The 21,513-nt window shown below is 37.0% G+C and overlaps 1 protein-coding gene across 1 annotated transcript in view; it reads left to right on the top strand.

Moving 5' to 3' along the window:
* The window catches only part of LOC150079056 (T-box transcription factor TBX18-like), a 153,907-nt gene extending 132,744 nt beyond the window's left edge, over positions 1-21,163 (top strand). Inside the window, exon 6 of the mRNA XM_090383644.1 lies at positions 20,406-21,163. Within this exon, the coding sequence (XP_090239770.1) occupies positions 20,406-20,952 (547 nt within the window). The 3' untranslated portion in view covers positions 20,953-21,163. The remainder of the gene's footprint in view (positions 1-20,405) is intronic.
* Positions 21,164-21,513: the final 350 nt, after the last annotated feature.

Here is a 21,513-nt window from a genome sequence, read left to right as displayed (position 1 = left end):
TGGTCTAAGATTTGAAAGTCGCACTCTTTGCAGTGCAGCCATGGCAATGACAGACATGTGAGCAGGCGCGTTGTCCTGGGTGGAACATGACTCTTTTGCAAAGTTATCCCCGACGTTTGTCGTTGATGTTTTAAGGCAAACGCCTCACAAGGTCTATGTAATATGTCCCTGTGACTATTTGGCCTTTCTGAAGGCAATCCCCTAGAAACACTATCAGCATCCCAAAAAACCGATGCCATTACCTTGCCAGCAGAAGGATCGACCTGGCTTTCTTTGAATGAGGAAGAGGAGGAGAAGAGCTGTGTTTCGAGCTGCATAGTCAAAGAAATTGCAAAGAAATTTGCTGGTCTTGTTGGATTTACTGGACCTTGCAAAGAAATTTACTGGATCTGCTTGAAAACGAAGCAAATGTTCACTAGACTTAGTGAACATTCGCTTCGTTTTTAATCATAGCAAGTCAATTTTTATCATAGCAAGAATCTCTGTTATTATGTGATGTACACGTTCAAATTAGATGCCCAAGACGCTGGCAATGTGCCGAACTGTCATTCATCGATCACTCATCACCAGATCATGCACACTGTCAACAACTTCTGGAGTGATGGAAGTTGCAGGTCTTTCAGAGCGTGGCTCATCTTTCATGATCTTCCTCCCTCGTATAAATTCTGCTGCTACTTCTTAACCATGGAATAGGAAAGGGCATCCTTCCCCCAGTGTTGTAACCATATCCTCATGGATTGCCTTTGGCGTTAGTCCCTTTTTTCAAAAAAATATTTGGATGACTGCACTGTGGCGGCTGATTTTGTCCATCTTTCCTCATTCTTACCTGTAATTAAAAGAGACTTTACTCAAACTTGATAGGTTACAATTTGAAGTGTTATATATTAATTACAGAAGTTTTTAACACTGTGTCCCTACTTTCATACTCAGGCCAAGAAATTTTTAAACGCCCCTGTTGATAATATACTCTAGTGTACTGAATTTATGTGATTGCCCATTTAATGTTTGGCACTGGGACTTGTGTCTAACACAGCTCAATAGCAATTCCTTTCTATTCCAGTAAAAATCTGAGGAACTTGAAGAAAAAAAAGAAGATATATATATATATAGTTGAGTTCCATCAGGTTACCACTGTTGTTACAGTGAAATTGAGCTATTTACAAGAATACAAGTTGGGAAAATGTCACTTTACTAAGAAATAAATTTACAATTTTAATCTTTAAAGCTAAATTCATGTTGATATTGTTTTATTAATATTACATTTACACGGTGTTATTTATGACATTCAAATGATTTGTCCATACTGTTTTCCAAGCCGTTTTGTTAAATGAATAACAGAATCACAAATGCGTAACAAAAACACAAGAATTATAAAAGCTGCTTATCATTATCAACAATATGAAACTCCAATTTAATTAGTTATTTCATGTGATTAAGGTCTTTAATTTCTGACAATACAATATCTTTTATGGTCCCCAAACTAAAAGTCATATGTTATGTCATACGTAAAGGTCAAACTAAAAATCACATGATCATTCTGGCCAATCAATAGTTTCACGTTGCCTAAACCTTTCTTAGAAATTCTCATCCAGCAATTGTTGTTTAGTCTGAAGTGCTGAGGTTCTTATGTATTATTACCAAATAAATGCGACATTTTCGTGTCCCAGACTATCGAGACTGTCGTGTACCAGTGTTTCCTCATTTAACAGTTGTCTGAAGGTTTACGCGCTTAAAGATTGTTGGGTGTCGGTGCCTATTTAACTAATTTTAACTAATTTTTGGCCTGGTTATTTGCTGCTTAGTAATAACACTGTCTTTCAAAAAGAATCTTCTGTGCTAGTGCTTGATTGCTCTTTTGTGCTTTCTGTAGTTCCTATACTGGCGTTGACCAATCATCATTATAAGGTGCCCACTATCTGAAGTTAACATCGAGTACGCTTGGGAATAATGCGGGCCGAACCTTTAATGTGCAAAACTCTACCTGCAAAGTATCACGAGGACAATGACGGTGGGTCATCATGAGTTTCACACTACTGTTTTCATTAATGTGAGAGCATATTACTGTTTATTCATTCTACAGAATCGACAAATATCTACTTATTCATCTGATGGGATACGATTTATCTTTCAAATTTCCCTATTGCGCTTCATAACGGTTTATGTTAAATGACTCATGAAATATTTTCGACATACGTAGTTACATTATTCTAACAAATATATTGAAATATTTCTGTTATTGCTAGTGTCCGTGACGTCATTTCTGTATGTTAAACATTATGACGTGACTGTCCTAGTGTCTTGGCGTCATTCTATACTTGTTTTGGCGTACCGCCTCTAATGTTGAGCTTCAACGCTTGTTCAAGGGGGCTGCTAGTCGGTTCGTGTAGCAATTTAATGACGGCTCTTCCACTAAGCAGCCTCCTCTAAGTGATTATTAGATCGCTCTTCCGTACAGACCTTCAGACTCGGGAAGATAGAGGGGTCAGTTTTACTGTAGGATGTAATCTGTGGTCTCGAGCTCCATCTTGACCCATCTCTATCGTGACATAATAGCAGTGGCGGAGATCTCCCTCCAGAAAGGGACAAACGCCAAGGCATTATCCATTTCAGGGGTCTCTAATCTTGATGCCGCCGCCTGTTGTGGACGCAAGTCCGATGGTTTGGCGCTAAACGTTTGTCACGTGTGATTGATGACTAAATTCAATCTGCACGGCCGAGGTGCTGTACGGAGAGGGCTGTCGACTACCCGACCTTATCTGCACCTGGTAATGCGAACGTGATGGGCCTGCGGTATGTTAGCTGGCGTCGACACACCGATAGTTGACCTTCACGTGCAATGAGAGAAGACTTGTTTAGAAAAAAAAAAAAAAAAAAAGAAGCCAAATCGTCTTCCATTAGCACAAGCGACAGGGCGTCTTCCTTCTCGTTTTAATCAAGTTTTCGAGTCCACCGAAACAATGTCCGAACCATACCAACCCTTTCCAAATATGGTGTCCTGTATGGATGAAGTTCATTTACAAAAAAAGTGAATATCAGATTATTTTTTGTTGTTTCACTATATATATATTATTCGATATTTATTGACCATTTAGCAGTTTACTCTCAGAAAACGAAAAATGATTATCGTTCTTGACTAGGACAAAATATTCCTCAAAACATGCCTGATAATTCCTTCTGGACAGAAATGAAAGGCCTGCAGCCAATGTGTATACACAATAGCACTAATTGGCTGCACGTCAGGACACCAAATTTAACAAATATCAAAGGCCTCAGTGTCTGTTCTCCACTCCATTTCCACTTTTTTTTTTTTTTTTTTAATTAGTGATGGGACCACATTTCCATAGTTTAACTACCATCTTCAATGTTTGGTTTGTTGTTATTTTGGTTTTTAGGAGCATTAGCAATTAAGGCCATATTGCTCCGAGGATATGCAGTGGTCATTCCCTGACCTTTCCGCATCCTCCATATTTGATGGTCACGGGCTCGAACCCGGTCTAATCAAGAAGCGTGTGCTACGCACTGCTGCTCCTGCCCACCTAGCTACGGAGGTGTCGGTTCCCTTGTTTGGAAAGGTCAAGAATTCGAATCCAGTCGAAGACTGGATGGATTATTTTAAGCCTTTTTACTCTTGGCCTGATATGTTCTTCAGACATAATATTAACTAATCTGTTTATTTCCGCATAACACAAATAAGAAAAGAAAGGTATTTAAAAGTTGCAGCATGATCATAACGACGCATGCTGCAACTTTTAATATAGGTAGTAGTTTTCTATACGTAGTAGTTTCCTGATACAAGAGAGTTTAGAGATGACAATTGATAGCAGTAGACATTACAAAAAAATTTCACATATGAAACAGAAATGGCTATTTGAAAATTATGGGTAGGTTTAAAGGAATTCACTATCTTTAAAAAAATAAGTGTCATACAGTTTCCTTGTACACAGATACTTGAAATCGATGCATGGTATAGTTCTCATGAGACCAAAAAGTGAATTTAATATGCAATCAATTACATCTTCCTTTTAGATGACAGTAGAATAATCCGACACTTGGCATTGCAGCTTCTAACGGCAGCAGACAATTGAACTGACTAGATTTGGAATTCGAATTAGTGAGCCTTCAACAATTGCAATGCGAGGACCATTGTTATTTATGCCTTGTCATCAATGAATCGTGTAAGTCGTCTTCCAACTGGCTCGTCTTGTAGAGAAGCATTCGATAAGTTTTAATCTCAGGGACATTGGGAAAATGGACAGGAGTGCTCTCAGATGGAGTGGTGGGGGTGGATGTTCCACACTGGCAGGCATTCCAAGGAGCTAGCGTGTTGATAGTCCTTGTAAACAATTTTATTGTTGTAGTTATACGTCAGGCGTAGATTCTTTTTTTCTCCGAATTTTGATATAATTTAAAGAGCTCATTTTTGCCAGTATGCTTGTATGGTAGTTTTTGCTTGTACACTATCCAGCGAAAGAGCCAATAGTCATCGGACTCGATGTTTTTTTTTTTTTTAGTTTTCAGTGATCACGAGGCCCAAAGTTGTGTTTCGTTAGTTACTAAATGGTGAAAATTAAACAAGATACACATTTTGACTGACAGGTCGCGAGTGCTGCTTGGCCCTCTAACATACCTAATATATACTCAATAGTACATAACTAATGCATACTAGCAAACGGTCTTTTGCTAGTAGATTGCATTATCGCAAAGGAAATCAGGATAATATAAATCTGGAAAACCAGTAAGAATTAAGAGAATAATCAGTAGGATAATCAGATAATCAATAGGATAATCAGTAGCGTAGTTACAAATTTTGCCCATCACTACCAGATCTGTGAGCCACCCCTCCTCCATGCTCCTTAAACACCATTTGATAAAAATCCAGTCGAGTTTCCCCACGGTGGTGATAGGCCAGTTTTCACACCGCCAGATACGAAACTATCACACATGGCGGTATTATAGCTTTTATACTGATGAGAATTATGGTTTTTTTCTAATGTAAAATAAATAAATAAATAAATAAATCTTTATTTGTCCTTCCAAGTAATTGTTTTTCACTTGTATAAATTTATGAAGACAAAGGTCTTGAAAGCGGGTTTGTCTTAGGCATGCTTTTGTTCATTAATTTACATCTGACAGTTGGAGAGCTGTCAATTCGCATTAAAGCCATGATTAGTTATTTAATTACACGCTATTACTGTATATGTGTATATGATTTTATCGAGGACTAAGTTAAATTTAAGGAAAATTCTAATTAAAATAATAAAATACACTTTCGAATTATATTATCTGTGTCAGGTTAATCGTTATTATGAATTATTAACTGAATTATGACCACCTACCTAATACCGTTCTCAAGGATAGCAGCGACTATTCGCTTAGGCATTGACTCCACTAGAATGGCTGAAGACGTCCATATGTGGAGTTCAAATGTCTACGGCACAAAGTGGAATGAGTACCAAGGTTACTTAGCGTGAGATGTGGTATCCTGAGAGTTATTTTATAATAACCCATCAATCAGCCTACATGGTTCTAAGGAAGTTCTCTTTCAAATTTAATTTGCAGGTTATAGAAAGATTTCAGAGCAAATCAATTACACAAACAAAATAAATTATTTCAAATTATTCATCCAGGAGTGAATATTTCTTTCTAAAACCACATTGAAATTTCAATTAAATAACGAAACGGATTAAGAGATTTCTTCATTTGTACACCCTAAATGAATATTCAAAATCAATATGAAGTAGATTCACTGAGTGCATAATAGAGTCGTGGATAAGTATAGAGAATCTCTGGGCAGAATCTCCTGTATGACAAAAAATTAATTAAAAATCTTGTCTTCTCTTTCTGCACCAACAAACGCTTTAACATCACGCTGCTTGCTGAATAATTAATGCAATTTTCTTTTTCACTGAAAAACTCCCAATCTATGTTTTCATGAAGAAAGGTGAGAATAAGTAAACCCCTGAATTTCATCACGTTCCTCTTAGTGTAAAAATACTTCAGGGACTAACTAGGTCATATTAGATTTTATAAAGTTCACAGTTAGAGAATCTTGTGCTCGTTTTCCACCCTTTACCCTTTCCTGGTAATAAATGACTGAAGTCGCAATGAAAAGCAAAATTAAGCGCTCACGCTGTCATGAAATTAAGCGTAACTTAATTTAGTGTGAATGCAGTTTGTGACCTATGTCATATGCTTTCGAATTCGCCGCTGCATTTCTGAGACAGTATATAAACTATAGTGTGGCAATGAAACCAGATTTTTTTTAAAGCAAATCTATTTTAATCTTCATTGCCACATTGTGAAAGGTTATTCTTCCTATACCAAATAAAAGACGTAGAACACATTAGGTAATGTACGTATTACATTATTAGATGAATTACGGCAGATGCTGAAAACTTTTATGTGCATGAGATGTGCACAAAACTTCGCTTCGTAATGTTCACGTGATGGGTAGCTGTAAGTTGGGCGTGTGTGTGAGGGGGGGGGGGGGGGAGTGGGTTAACTTGATGACATGAAATTTGATACGAAGGACTAAGAATATTCTAAATAGGTTACAAAATTCTGGAAAGAGCAAAGCTGCTGTTTCAAATTTGTAGCAGTGTTTCTTTAGAGAGAACAGGGCAGTAGGGGACTCTAAAGTTGGAATTATACCTAAAATCTCCCCAACGATCCACAAAACATACGATGAAAGTTTGGTGTCGAACCAATTCTTTCTTGAGTACTGCCTGAACGCCACGTCATGATATGATAGATAGACTTCTGAAGAAGGGAGCGGGAGGGTGGAGGTAACTGTGGGTCATATAATTGGACCCTAAAATTATTCGAATTAACTTTGGTGACGTTTCCTCTCTCGAGTAATGAACGAAGATCTCAAACTACATTGGTCTGAAACTAAATGAAAAGAAAATTACCCAAATGACCTTCACCAACAAAAAGAAGAAAAACGAAATTACAATCTTTGTAAATAGTACCAGAGTCCAAAAAGCCCCGCACATATCGACCTTGGCCTTAAGTGGGACGAAGGATTAACCTTCATACCTGACGTCGAATATATTAGAAAGAAGACATACGCAGCACTCTAGAGCACTGAACATGAACTCACCGGTCTTCGAAGCCCTCATCTTATGATCCAATACATCCTTAAATGCGTTACACCAATTCCGTTGTACGCACCAACTATCTGGTCATCGGTCCCTGAGAACGACAACAAGGTCTTCTTAGGGGTGGAATACTGGCTCCTGAGATGGCTAATTAGGATTGCCGGAAACTGTTTACTATTTCAAGAGCAGTCTTGTGTGCAAATCTAGGCATCACACACTGGATGCAAATGATCATTACAAGGAACATAGTAACTCTGGAAAAGTTATTAACAGAAAGACTAGATACGCCGAAAATCGAAAATTTAATCGCTCGCCCTCGGATGATGCGTCGGAGAATAAATGGAGAAGAACCAAATCTCAGCTGTGACATGACTCAAACTCTCTGAGGAGATCCTTCCCAGCAAGTACTGTTAAGTTTTTTAATAATTTAAACATAGATTCAGAGAGACAATGTACAGGAAAGAAACCTTTGGTAATGTGTACCGGCACGTACAGATATAATTAGAATACTAATTTAATAATTAATATAATTATATTTACTTTTATCTAGTTTCTAATAATCAATTATTAATTACTTAATAATCACATGCGATTTTCATTGCATATGTGATTTTAAAATATTGTAAATAAGGTTATATTGAAATAATCTAACCACACCCTCTAGCCACATGCTGTTAATGGATGTATCGAAAGAGAAATAAACAGATAATAATAATAATATATGAAAATAAACAGATAATAATAATAATATATGATTTCTGAAGCGGAGGAATTGGAGGGACGTTGGAATAAGAATTAATTTTAAAACCTTCCCAAGGACTAACAGAACATAAACTTAAAATTTGGTATCGATAAGATTTTTCCTTATCGAGTAATGCCCAAACATCGATAGTCTATCACAGGGGTGGCCAACAAGTCGATCGCGGCTTTAATTTCGGTCGATCACGTCACGACGAATTTTAAATATATATAAAAAATAGATTAGTCAAAATCTAAATGTTATTATTATTATTACGTGCCCCACTGCATACGCTTCTTACAAATCCGTTTAACCACGTGACTACTCTTGTCTCCGCGCAGCCGCTAGGCTTGTCTAGTGAAAATTCCCGCAGTTCCGTTGTGTAGAGCAGTGTATGTGTCGAATTCTTATTTAGCTTTCTTAATATTGATAACTGGACAGTACTTATCGTTAATTTGATACCCTTTGATTTAAAATGAATACTACGAAAAAGAGTAAAACGTATCATTTTCATCAAGAGTGGGAACTAGAATACTTTTTTGTAATGATAAAATAAAAATGTTGTTGTTTGATTTGAAATGCTTAAAAGTGCCCTTCAAGATCTGCAGTTATCTCTAAATACTGTGAAGGGATTCATCGAAAAAATGAGTAAAAATGTGAGCGAACAATTGCGTACTCAATTGGCTAATTGTGTGGCCTTTTCTTTACAAGTAGATGAATCTACAGATGTCAGTGATACAGCTCAATTGCTCGTTTTTATTCGTATGGTTTTCGATGATTCTGCCACTAGAGAAGAACTGCTGGATATGGTTTCGTTAAAAGAAAGAACTAGAGGTCTTGATTTATTTAAAGCATTCAAAAATTTTATTGAAAAAAAATTAAATTACCACTATTTAAGCTCGTGTCAATAACAACAGATGGAGCTAAAGCAATGACGGGGCATCTTAACAGATTCATCTCATTGTGCCAAAAGGATGACGAATTTTCAGATTTTTTGAGTTACCATAGTATCATCCACCAGCAAGTGTTAGCCAGAAAAAGATTAAATACTAAAAATGTTACGGACATAGCTTTCGAAATCGTGAATTCCATCAGAGGACAATTTCTTCAAAGGAGACATTTCAAAATGAAACTCGATGAAAATGGACCAGATCTGATATTACACACAAATTGGTGACTGAGTCGGAGTAAGTTTCTACAGAGATTTCGAAATTTGCTGAATGAAATTGAAAAAAATTGATGATCAAAGGGGAGATGATTATCAGCAGCTACAAGATACGGAGTGGTTGTGTGATCCGGCTTTTTTTGTCAGATTTTACCAAAAAAATTAAAGTGGACTTTGGAAAAAATAAAAATGTGGGTGACATGATTAGTAGTATTTCAGCATATAAATATCACTTTTTGGCAATGACCAAGGATCTCAAAGAAAAAAAAATTAACATTTTGCAAGTATGCAAGATCATTTGCAAAAATATTTATTATTATTATTAGCCGTATGGTGCAAGGAACCCTGAGGTTTATGCCAAAAACCAGCCAAAAAAATTTCTGAGTTACCGTGTGTGTGTGTGTGTGTGTGTGTGTGTGTGTGAGAGAGAGAGACAGAGAGAGAGAGACAGAGAGAGAGAGAGAGAGAGAGAGAGAGAGAGAGAATAGAAGGAATCACCAAGAAAGAGAAGAATGATGATATCCAGCTCAGGACCTTAGGGATGCCAAGCAAATACTTAGCAGATGTGAAATGCTGTTTTTGAATTTAATAGTGAGAAATATTTCTGATATTGAGAAAGTTGTGGCTGATTTTGAAACCAGATTCGGTGATTTTAAAACAATTGAAGACATTGTTCAATATATTTCTTATCCATTTTATGTCGACTTAGATACGAAACAATTGAAGAAAAAAATCGCTGCGATTTTTCACATGGTGAAAATATTGCTTGCGAAACAATATCTTCCTAAAAGTCAGATCATCGGAAAAAGATTTTTGGAAATATGTTTGCCGAGAGAAGTACCCAAAATGTAAAAAAAAAAAAAAAAAAAAAATGCAATGAACTTTTAAATTCCTGATTTGGTTCCACATTCACATGTGGAACCAAATGAATATGAATCGGCCTTTTCGTATTTGAAACAAACAAAGACGAAGAATCGCTCTAATCTTACGGACTTGCATATAGAAGATTCTTTACGGTTGGCCTTATCACGAAAATCCCCGATTTTGAAAGCTTGGCAGATGACATGAAGACACAAACTTCACATAAATTAAAAATTTAAATGTATGTTTTAAAATAAGAATTCTGAATTGTATTTAATTTTAAAATTTATAAACAACAATTTTCAATATGTGTTGATTAACTCTTTTAACCATGTGCAATGAAATTCTTGAGATGGTAGATCGCGGCACATTTTGAATAAAAAAAGTAGATCGCATCACAAATTAAGTTGGCCACCCCTGGTCTATCATCATTAGTGCTCTGCCAAGGGCAGATCTAGGTATACAACCAATTCTTCATATTATCCTGTTCTCAGCTCCCTCTCAATTCATCTGTCACAGTTTTTCTCAACCTTCCTCGGGGCATCTTCCCTTCAACTTCTCCCCATCATCTCATAACCCATATCCAAGCCAATCTCTCTTCTACCTTCCGATTATTTCAGTCAAATATCTCTTCTGAAACCTACTAATTTCTCACTTTATCGACCAATCTTATTTCCATCATCTCCGTACTCGCATAAATTAATATTTTTTATTCTCAAATGTTCATGTCTCTGCTCCATAAATTATCACACTCCGTACTAGACATCTTACCGATTTCTAATCTCCTACATAATATTTTTCCTCGCTTCTCAGAAGCTTTTTTTTTTGCTCATTGTTATTCTTATTCCTCTACTGCTCTTTGCTTTTTCCTCCACTTTCCAGACACTCGCTCACCTGTTCTGTTTTGTCTTCTACAATTTCAATATATTTCTTCCAGTTCAAACCTTTCTCTTCCCCCCCTCTCACTCTCATAACCTTTGTTTTCTAAATATTTATTCTCATCGTAAACCTATAAACCAATTCTGCAATCCTTCCTTAGAATCTGCCACCAGTGCCATATCATCTTCAAATCTAAAACCACATACATTTTTCCCTCATCAATATTTCTTTTACCAACAGCTTATATATTTCTGGGGAATTACTCTAAATACAGTATTTGAAAAAAAAAATTCCAAATTTCTCTCAGTTCAATTTTAGTGAAATGTGGGATCTCTCGACAAATAGTCCTCAGTATAAAATTTCATGAAATCCATCCATCAACTGACAGTCAACTTGTTTACAGATGGACGGATATGACAGACGTTACACATTTCCGAAAGTAGCTGAAAATCAAAAGGAGGATACAGTGTGAATCGCAATCAAAAACAAACTTCCGAGTTAAATTCCAGTATGGCAGATCAATTGTAACAGGGTTATTATGTTTTGTTTTTTTCCAGAGAAAAAAAAAAAATTAAATAAAACTGAAAACACGATAGGTAAAAAAGTAAATGCTATTCCCTTGGACAATTTTTATTACTGTACCTACAGATAAAGGTCAATTATGTTACCATTATATTAAAATCGTTTAAATTTACTCCTATTTCAATACTTAGAAATTATTGTACAGGTCAAGCACTTCCCCCACTCCATCACCATTGGCAAACTGCTGAAACGGGGATGATAAATCGTGTAGTTAGTATAAATAGACGAGTCTAATGGAGAACCTTATGGAATGTAAGACGTGTTCAAGATATTGAAGTCTTATCTTCAGTGACAACAGCTAAAATGATTACTAAGCAGTTGTTAAAGCTGATTCAGTAAAGATAAGCAAACTAAAGGTAGAAAGTTTAAAGAGAAGAACACTGGGAATCAAATGCATGAGATATATCGAGAAATCTGTGTACTTTTATTAAGACTTTTTAATAAATAGAGAGAAATCAGAGTAGGTTTATAGGACAGAAATTGTATTGGTGATTATCATCAAAATGGTAAAGTAGATCCTGCTGTACCCAAAAATTAACATTTCAAAGGCGTTAGCAGCAGTGTTGAATGTAATGATGAGATGGGGAAGGTTATCAAATAGATAACCCTTCCCCTCCCATTTTTTCTAAATTATAATTATACGAGCGTGCTTAAATGTAGAAAAATAATACAACCTTCGTTGTCAAAAAGCACGGTTACTTCACTCAATTAGGCAAGTGATCAAGTTTCTTAAAAAAACATAGGAAATATAGTAGGTGGAAACAGCGTGCGGTTCAGGTTCCTGCTGTCCAGTCGGGACACGTTAAAACCTTCTCTGTATTTCACCCAAGTTAATTGGTCCCGAAGAGAGGACACGTGAGGATTTCTCTTCCGAAAGCTCCTGTTTTCCATCCCTTAAAACCCAAATGCATATATTTACGTTTCATGGCCATGGTTGTTTACAACCAGGCCTTTTTTTCAAGTTTCACTTATCGATAAAATACGGCGTTCTACGACTAGATAACAGCTCGATATCTCGAGGAAATGTTTATGAACCAACTTTTTGTATTAAAATATTTTAAACACATTTTACATATTAATTTTTTTTCATTTGTCCTCTAAATCAAATGCCGTAAGCTTTCAATTATTGAAAAAATTGTCAAAATTCCATGAATAGTGTGTATTTTGCAGGTATTCCTAAAGGCAGGTCAAGAATTAAAAAGGAAAATATATATCGTATAAATAAATTGTAGTGTGAGGAAACCGTCATGTATTCATAATTTGTCTACAGATTGACAGAGCATTTGCCTATAAAGTAATCAATGCATCTTAGATATTTTTATGAGTTGACGGAAGAAGGATATACACCTGATCCTTAATTTACATTACTGCCAGAATTGATGAACGAGGAAGGTATTCAGTGCGCCCGACTCAGAATATTATACTCATACCTCATTCAGGACAAGATGTCAAAATGCCAAAGGCCCCCTTATAGAAAATCAGTTAATTTGGGTTGGTTTGGGATTCTTTGGTGCATCGAATATTTTATCATATTGCCCCAGTTCATGTGGTTTCTCGTTAATTATGTCTTCATGCATTATTCAGCAGGAAATCCCTGTGCTCAAAGTTTAATTATGGGGTTCTGTTATCAATGTTTCAAAACGACGAATTTCATTCAATATTAGGGACTTAGAGCACCGTCAATTTATTTCAGTTATGTCAACGAATTAGGTTCGTAGCTGCGAGGCTTCAACTATTCTCCTCCAACGAGACCAAAATGAAAAACAAGAAACTGAGTAATTGTTTCTAGGTCAAAGCAGCAACTCTGATACTCAGCCTCTGATAATCTAACCCTTCCCCCCCCCCCCCCAACTTCAAAGAAAAATCCTAAGTTCGCCGTATACAGTTACTGCTGTGTGCTTTTCATAAGTGAAAAAATTAATCAAGGAATATGTTTGAGATCTGTGGCAGTGAAAGATAACGTCACTTCATTTATAAACATGTAGAAAACCTGTCTCATGAACTTCCAATCATTAAAATCATCCACCATCGGGAAACCCTGCCAACTTACGGAAAAAAGTAGTACAACCATTTACATAGTTAAAAAGAAGAACGAAGATTTAAAAGAACTGATTCAAATTAGTTGAAAACATTAGCTTAACTTTTCAGAACTATATTTTAAGAAATATCAAAAATCAGACATTTTAATTTTTAAGTTAACGACTTGACGTTGAGGCAAGCGTCTGCAATTGGAGATAATCGATTTGCAATGCAATATTGAATTAGGATTGTATTTTGAAAACATGTCATAAAATTCAATTTCATAGGAACTACACTGAAGAATCATGAATTCCAAATTGCAAATTTTCATACAAAAGTAATCAAGGCATTTGACGAGCTTTTAAAAGTGTCTTTCTTTCTAAATTGAAATTCACTCAAGATAAATACCAAAATTTATGAAAACTGGAAAATCACTCGAGAGTTGAGAACACAAAATTGTAAATAGATGCTACAAATTATAGTGCAAAAAAAAGAAAGAAAATCAAACAAATTACTTATTAAATAAATTTGGCTATTGAGACAAAAATAAGATTTATCTTTCTTATTCGATTCTCGAAAAAATTTTGATTTTAATCCGCTACGTTTCATTGTACATTGCATTTTAAAATGCTTTTATATTCTGAGGTGGTAGATGACTTTCATCAACCGGTGAAATACCACCACTTTGCTTATTGGAGGCTTGAAGTGGTGAAACCCATGTTTAGTCTCTAGACAAAGTTTCCGGCATCCCCCTCCCCCCATACTTCTCCTTCAACCCATGCAAGGTACTATGTACTATAGGTTTTGATACCTTTCGTGTTTGGGGTTTTCATAAAAAAAAAAAAAAAATAATAATAAAAATATATCAGGGACTTAAAATTGCCAGTTTTAGTGTTTGGTCACTATATTTTCTCTGATAAATGCATGCATACTTAAAATCTATATAATTATAAATTTCTGGCATAGGATGCAACTTCCAAAATTACCTTTCCGATAAATTCGTCAAATCTGCTAGAACGTTATAAAAATAACATTAATTTTTTATTTCATAATTGTGCTATGAAATAAAAAATATTAATTATATATTTTATTTTTCTACATTTTACTGGCCTTATCAATTGCGGGGCAGAGGAACTTGATATTTTGCCGTCTCGCTGGAGGTTAAGATGACATCTACCGGTGTGTGACACGCTTGGCAGGCTTGTGGAAGGTGATGACGGGGAAAATCCTGACGCCTTGGAAGGAACTCTCTACATTGTAAATCTTGTAAATAGCGCAGGATATAAATTTGATTTGTTTACAGATTATTTATAGCAGCAGGAATTGCAAACACGTTCAAAACCTGTACAAACTTTTGTTCAATTGTCATTAAAAAAAGTATTTCATACCACATATATAAATTTTTTCTATGTGATTATCTTATAGCATAATCGATAAACAAAAAAAAAAAGCCAAACTACTCATTGCGTTTCTGCTATTTATATGTTTTAATTGATGATAATTACCATGAGACTGAGTGAGTTTCGTTGGGTTCTATAAAGACGAAAAGCCTGAATCAGTGCATGCTTTCCGTTATTTCTGAAGTCGTTTAATTGAGGTTCGTTAAATCGAGGGTATACTATACTTAAGAATCCATCTATTGCCAAAGGCACATAATTCTGACAACTTCATATTTCTTCACCACTAGCTTTTCCGAACTTTTTCCTGGATGAATACAAATAGAAAGTTTTACGTGTGGAACAAGTAAAGTTAGTAGAATGGCCGTCTTCCCCACACCGAGCGGAAAAGACCCGAGTTCGAGTCTCGTTGATGACGTGAGGGATTTTTATGGGTCTTTTTCACAATGGTGGCTGAGTTAGTTGGTCTCAGGCCAGCGTAACATGGTTTTTTCTCGAAATTCGCGATTTTCGTCCAGCAAACAGAAAATCTACCACAGAACACACGCAACTTACAGACAGTATATGGCTTTAGTTGCTAATGCACCTAAAACTCTCAACAAGAACCATGCGTTGCAAAATGTTCAGTAATGCCCGCACATTGTCAAGTGGAAGGTCGTAACGTCGAATGTCCTTTTACAGTAGGTCCCAAACGTGCTCAAGTTGGGTTGATATAGGCTGAATTGGACGGCCATGGGAGGATGGAGAATTGTCATGTTCCTGAAACCAGTTAGCAACATATCTGGCCTTGTGGCTTTGCGCATTGTCTTCTTGATAGAGGCTGGAATTATCTGGATAAAGTATCATCATGAAAGGAATCATCAACGACAGAAAAGTAAGCGTTTCCATCGAGGCTTTAATTAATTGTGATCAAGGGCATATCACGGAAACAGCCCCCAAACCATAACACTACTCCCTCCAGCTTGCTGAACACCAACAGTGCATCCAGGTGCCATGGCCTCACGTTACTTCCTCCAAATGCAGATACGCTCATCAGCGTGAGAGATTTGGAAAGGGGATTCTTCATAAGAACAGATTTCCACTGGTCCAATGTTCCTGCTGACGTGCCCATGCAAAGCGCAGCATGTTGTGTCTCGCAGTGAGCACAAGTACCCATGACGGCCGTCGACTGCCATAAGCATACGAGCTAATGTCCGGCGCATAGCAAGATTAAAATTCACACGGATATTCTTACGTTGTACTGGGTGGTTATCCGGGCCAATTTTCTGCGTCCCTGCTGTGGTATGAGCAGAGACACACGACCTCACCACAGACGTCGACCACACGCGGCTGTCCCACGACCTTTGGCTGGTTGTTCGACCGCTGTTGAGCCAGTCGTGGTAGAATCGCGACACACAGAACTGGGGCACTTAACTATGTTGGCTGTTGTCGAGATAGCACCTGCACGTCCCCAATATTCGGCGTTGAAAGTCAGAAAGACCTCGACGCCGATCCATTCTTCATCGCAGACACTCAAAACTGACTGCCACGTGTGCGAACTACAATCTTATATCAGCCGTTTCAGACTCACCTAGTCTGGCTCTTGAGATTTATTCCTTAACTGATTTGCAATCTTCTACTATAATTTATAATTCTGCAATAACTGAAAATGGGACGCAGTATATGCGGTGATAAGTGGGAAGACGATAGGGGCTGTATGTCAAGATAAACACTTAGTGAGTAATTTTTGTGAACAAAATCATGACAAGACTCGTCGTATTGTGCCCCTGTTATTCCAAACTGCTCCTTCGAATAATCAAAGGAAACACACATTTAAAGAAAATTTCACAATCCAGCAATCTTTAGTGCATATCACGAAGGCATAACGATTGCCTACAACTGTACGCAAAAATAAACGAATTGCACTAGCTAGTATTGACGAAAAAGGCAGCAATAAATGCAGAATTTCAGATTGGGGGAGGGATTTAAGGTTAAGTTTAAATGATCTTAGTATTAGTAACGGCCGCATGGTGCAAGAAAGCCTATGGCTTATGCTGCACCAGCCAAACAAAAAAAAAAAAAAAAAAAATCCGAACAAAAAAATGATAAAAACAAAAAAAAAATAAATAAATAAAATAAATAACTAAATAATAATAATTAATAAATAAAATAAAATAATAAAATAAAATAAAAAATAAATAAAAAGGAAATTAAACCTATCATCCTGTGCGCTTCCCTTACCCGAAAGTACTATCCAGATGACCTTTGAATTTCCCCAAACTGTCGGCCTCTACCACCCATGAAGGCAACTTATTCCAGTAATTTATAACTCGCTGGCTAAAATAAAAATTCCTGCAGTCCAGTCTAAACATTTCACCCCCGTAACTTGAATTTATGTCCCCTAGTTCTAGCATCATTTATAATCTTGAAAATTTTGTCCTCATTCATTTTACTGATGCCTCTCACAGCCTTAAACACCTCAATCAAATCTCCTCTAAGGTGTCTAGTTTCCAAACTCTGCAACCCACATATTCGAAGTCTTTCTTCATAAGGACGCCCTTTTGCCGATCTCACCAGGCGAGTTACCCTTCTTTGCACCCTTTCAAGAAGCTCGATGTCTTTCTTTAGGTGCGGTCTCCATACTTGAACACAGTATTCCAAGTGTGGTCTAACATAAGCCTTATATAATGGGATTATCACGTCCCTATCTCTACTTGCAAAAGTTCGATAGATCATCGATTGGACACCATGGGCCTTCCTTGTAACCTGTTTACAATGCTCAGAGAATTTCATGTCTGACCGTATCTTAACACCCAAGTCCCTTTCCTCCAGTACTGGGTTTAGTTGAACTCCACCAAGTGAATAAGTTATTTTGGGATTACTGTTTCCCAGGTGTAATACCTTACACTTTGTTGGAATAAAGCACAGCTGCCATTTTTCTGACCATTCCTGAAGTCTATCTAGGTCTCTCTGAAGAAGCTCAGCTTGACAGTGATCATTAACTACTCTACCAATTTTAACATCATCTGCAAATTTAGACATCACGCCCTCTATCCCTTCATCAATGTCGTTTATGAAAATTAAAAACAACAGTGGTTCTAATACTGATCCTTGGGGAACCCCACTTCTTACATCAACCCAATCTGAGGAATAGCCATTTATCACAACCCTCTGCCTCCTGTCCTGAAGCCATCCTTCTATCCATCTAAGGATTTTCCCAATGATTCCAACCTGTTCCAGCTTATAAAGCAACCGCTCATGTGGGACTGAGTCAAAAGCTTTGCTGAAATCTAAATAAACAATGTCGAAATTATTCCCTAAATCCAGCTCGTGAGTGACCCTTTCGAAATAGCGAACCAGATTTGTTAAACATGATTTTCCCTTTACAAAACCATGCTGAGTATCCTTGAGAATTTCAATTCGATCCAAATGATCCTGAATTCCACCCTTGATCATTGCCTCCATGATTTTCCCTACTACTGAAGTCAGACTGACAGGTCGATAATTTCCAACTTCACTTTTAGAGCCACCCTTATGTATGGGAGATACATTTGCACTTTTCCAATCCAAGGGAATCTCCCCAGAGTCTAGTGATACTCGCATAATTAGCCTCAATGGTTCAATGCACTCGCTTGCCGCCTCTCTTAAGATTATAGGGTATATTTCATCAACTCCAGGAGCCTTACTGGTCTGTAGGCTCGAAAGTTTTTTCATTAAATAATCTTGCGAAATTTCAATATCATTAATTACATATTTTTTAACTTCGCTCCCACAACTTCCCATTGCCACAAAAGGCTTTTCATTTGTAAATATCGATGCCAAATAACTGTTGAGTTCATCTGCAACGGCAGCTGGTGTATTTATTACTATCCCATTTCCCTTACGTAAAGGTCCGATCTGGTTTGTCCTGCTCTTCTTGGAATTTATATATGTGAAGAATTCTTTATCCCCCCTCTTTGCTCTGTTTGCTAGTGACTTCTCATAAACTGCCTTTGCCTGTCGAATCTTTTCTGTGGCTCTATTACACATCACCTTGTAGCTGTTATAGGCTTCAGTACCTTTTATTGCTCTGTAATCTTTCCATGCCACCTTTTTCTGCTCAAGTAATGCGGCAACTTCACTATTCATCCAACTTGGAACCCTTCTCGTGGAGTATTTTTTAATGGTATATACGCATTCAAGGCATCTGTGATTAATGTTTTAAAAGCGTACCACAGTTCAACTGTATTCATTCTCTGCGCGATATCTACCCAGTTAATAGAGGCCATGTAGTACCTTAAGGCATCGTAATTTCCTTTTCTGAAATTAAAACCCATTCCTTTGCCTTTTACTACTGCTACCTCTCTCGTCATCATCCACCGTAGAACTCCGTGATCACTTCCTGCTACTGGTTCCTCTACTGTCAGCCCTGTTATGTCATCTGATTCATGTGTGATGTCTTGAATAGGTCTAGGATATTCTTTTCTCTAGTATTTTCCCTGACATGTTGATACAAATAACAGTCATCTAGTTGATTTAAAAATTTTGTTCCCCATGTCGAGTTTCCTTCCCATTTACTCCAATCAATTAGAGGCAAATTGAAATCACCCATAATAAGACATTGACGCTTACTTGCCCATTCCATTTGCATGTAGAGGCTTTTGTCATAATCTTCACGATCACCTGGTCTGCAGATTACTCCTACTCGCATTATACCTTTGTTTCCAACTATCTCACACCATACAGACTCTATACTAGCATGTGAAATGTCTGAATCCGGGAAAGCTATCGTCGCACTCAGGTTGCTTCTGATAAGAAGCATTACCCCACCACCCCTTCTATCTAACCTATCCTTCCTAAATACATTATACAAGCCGTACTGAAACTCATCATCCCCAATCTTGCCCTGTTGGAGCTTTCAATGTGCCTATTTATATATTTTTGCTTTAAATAAATAAATCTTCTATTTATACTCTGTGAATTCCTTTGACCACACAGGGTCAAAGTAGTTCACAATATATATTCTGCGGATATTACCAGAACATCACCGTATTTAAAAGTCATGTGAGATTGAACCATGGTCAACTAATTTTTACAGATTTTCAGTACGACCAAAATCTCTCTTGCTAACTGTTCAGCCCCCTGCGTATCATACAAATTAAGCCATTAATCTGCTAGTAGGATTAGTCGTCAGACAATAGGAAAAAGATCATATGAATGATTAAAGTATAAGAAAATTACAGGAAAAAATTGATAGGAGAATACTGATTAAAGTAAGAAACCTGACGGGGGAGAAAGTCAGTTGAAATAATTTTTTTTCTTTTTTTTTTTTATACTGCAGAAAATTAGAAGCCAGGCAGCTGCCTTTAGGAAATTTGTTTTTAAATAGTCCCATAGTTTTATCACGTAAAGAAGCTCAAAATCGCACACGTCATTACATCGCGTAAAGTCTCTAAACTCTTTAGCGAACACAAAATGTTAAGTTATAAGAGAAAAGAAGCTTGTCGGTTCTGAAATTCGAACTTTATATGTTTATCTTTATATGTTATTAATTAGAACTAAATAGTGTGAAACGATTTCAGCTGCCAGACGATTTACTAACAAATTCATGAAATATTCAGTGATAGGTGTATAATCCTTTCATGTTAATTATTTAACAAGGTTGTTGCTCAATATTAACATAAATCCTTTCCTTTCGTTACCAGGGAAACCATGGAGACTCTCATTTCCGAACACACCTACGCAAGATCACCTTTGAGGCCATTCTTGGACATCGAAAGGGACGAACTGAATTGTGCACTCTTGAGGGAGAAGGCTGAACTCTTCGGATTTCCACCTCGACATCCGTTTCTATGGAGACCATCAAGTGGACTTCCTCCGATCCTCTCCCAGAGTGATGGGTATTCGTCGATGCTATCACCACAGACTAACTGTCTGCCTCCGTCACTATATTCGGTGAACGCATCTAGATCCAATCATCCATCAGTGGTGATTTCTCCTCATTTATGGCAACAGTGGGCTTCGAATCCAGCAGGATTGCCAGGTCTAAGTCAGTACACCATGCTCATGAACAATGTCACTTCCAGCAGCTCGTGTCCTCCTCCGATAGGATCTCTGCGGCCAGTTATGAGTACCGGTGACAATTCACAGGGCTTCGGGGGACTTCATCGATATATGCCTTACTTCTATCCTAAAAAAGACAGCAACGGGATGGACGTAGGCAGCGAACTGTCTTCTAACTCCCTCAGGTGAAATGAGGCGTCAGTTAACTCGGGCAACGAGACAATGGACAGCAGAATTGCAGTTCCTCGAAAGGAACCGGCCAATGAGCTATGGATCCTGTGTGATTTTTCTGGTCTCCAATCTCCTGAGACTATAAAACAACCAAAGATTCCTCTCTGTAGAAATATCTCCGTGACCACAGAATATCGTCTATAAATGTTCTTGATCCCAAGAATCTCCGTGGATGTGAACTAATAGAATTTGACTTAAAAAATAAATGAAATAAAAAAAAAAAACATCCGGGAATGAAGTACGAGAAATACTTCGAAGAAAATCAGATGGATTAAACTTGTGATGTACATATACTTTCTTTATTCAGATTTAAGGGCGTGAGTATTGTTTACCTGTGATGTCATAGATTGAACTCTTGAGAGTTCGTCTCAAAATATTCCTACGATTTTTTCAAGTTTTTTGTTTGTTTTTTTTTTTTAATCGTCAAAAACAACAGGGATTACGATTCTCTGTATGATGGGAAACTTACATCTTTGTCTGGTCAATCCTATACCCTGTGTTATTTCCGGTTGTGTTTCC

The sequence above is a fragment of the Mastigoproctus giganteus genome, chromosome 10 (assembly GCF_048544385.1).
Source record: "Mastigoproctus giganteus isolate SK-2022 chromosome 10, ASM4854438v1, whole genome shotgun sequence".
Taxonomy (NCBI): domain Eukaryota; kingdom Metazoa; phylum Arthropoda; class Arachnida; order Uropygi; family Thelyphonidae; genus Mastigoproctus; species Mastigoproctus giganteus.
The sequence above is the reverse complement of the archived record's forward strand: the minus strand, read 5'-3'. Positions and strand labels throughout refer to the sequence as shown.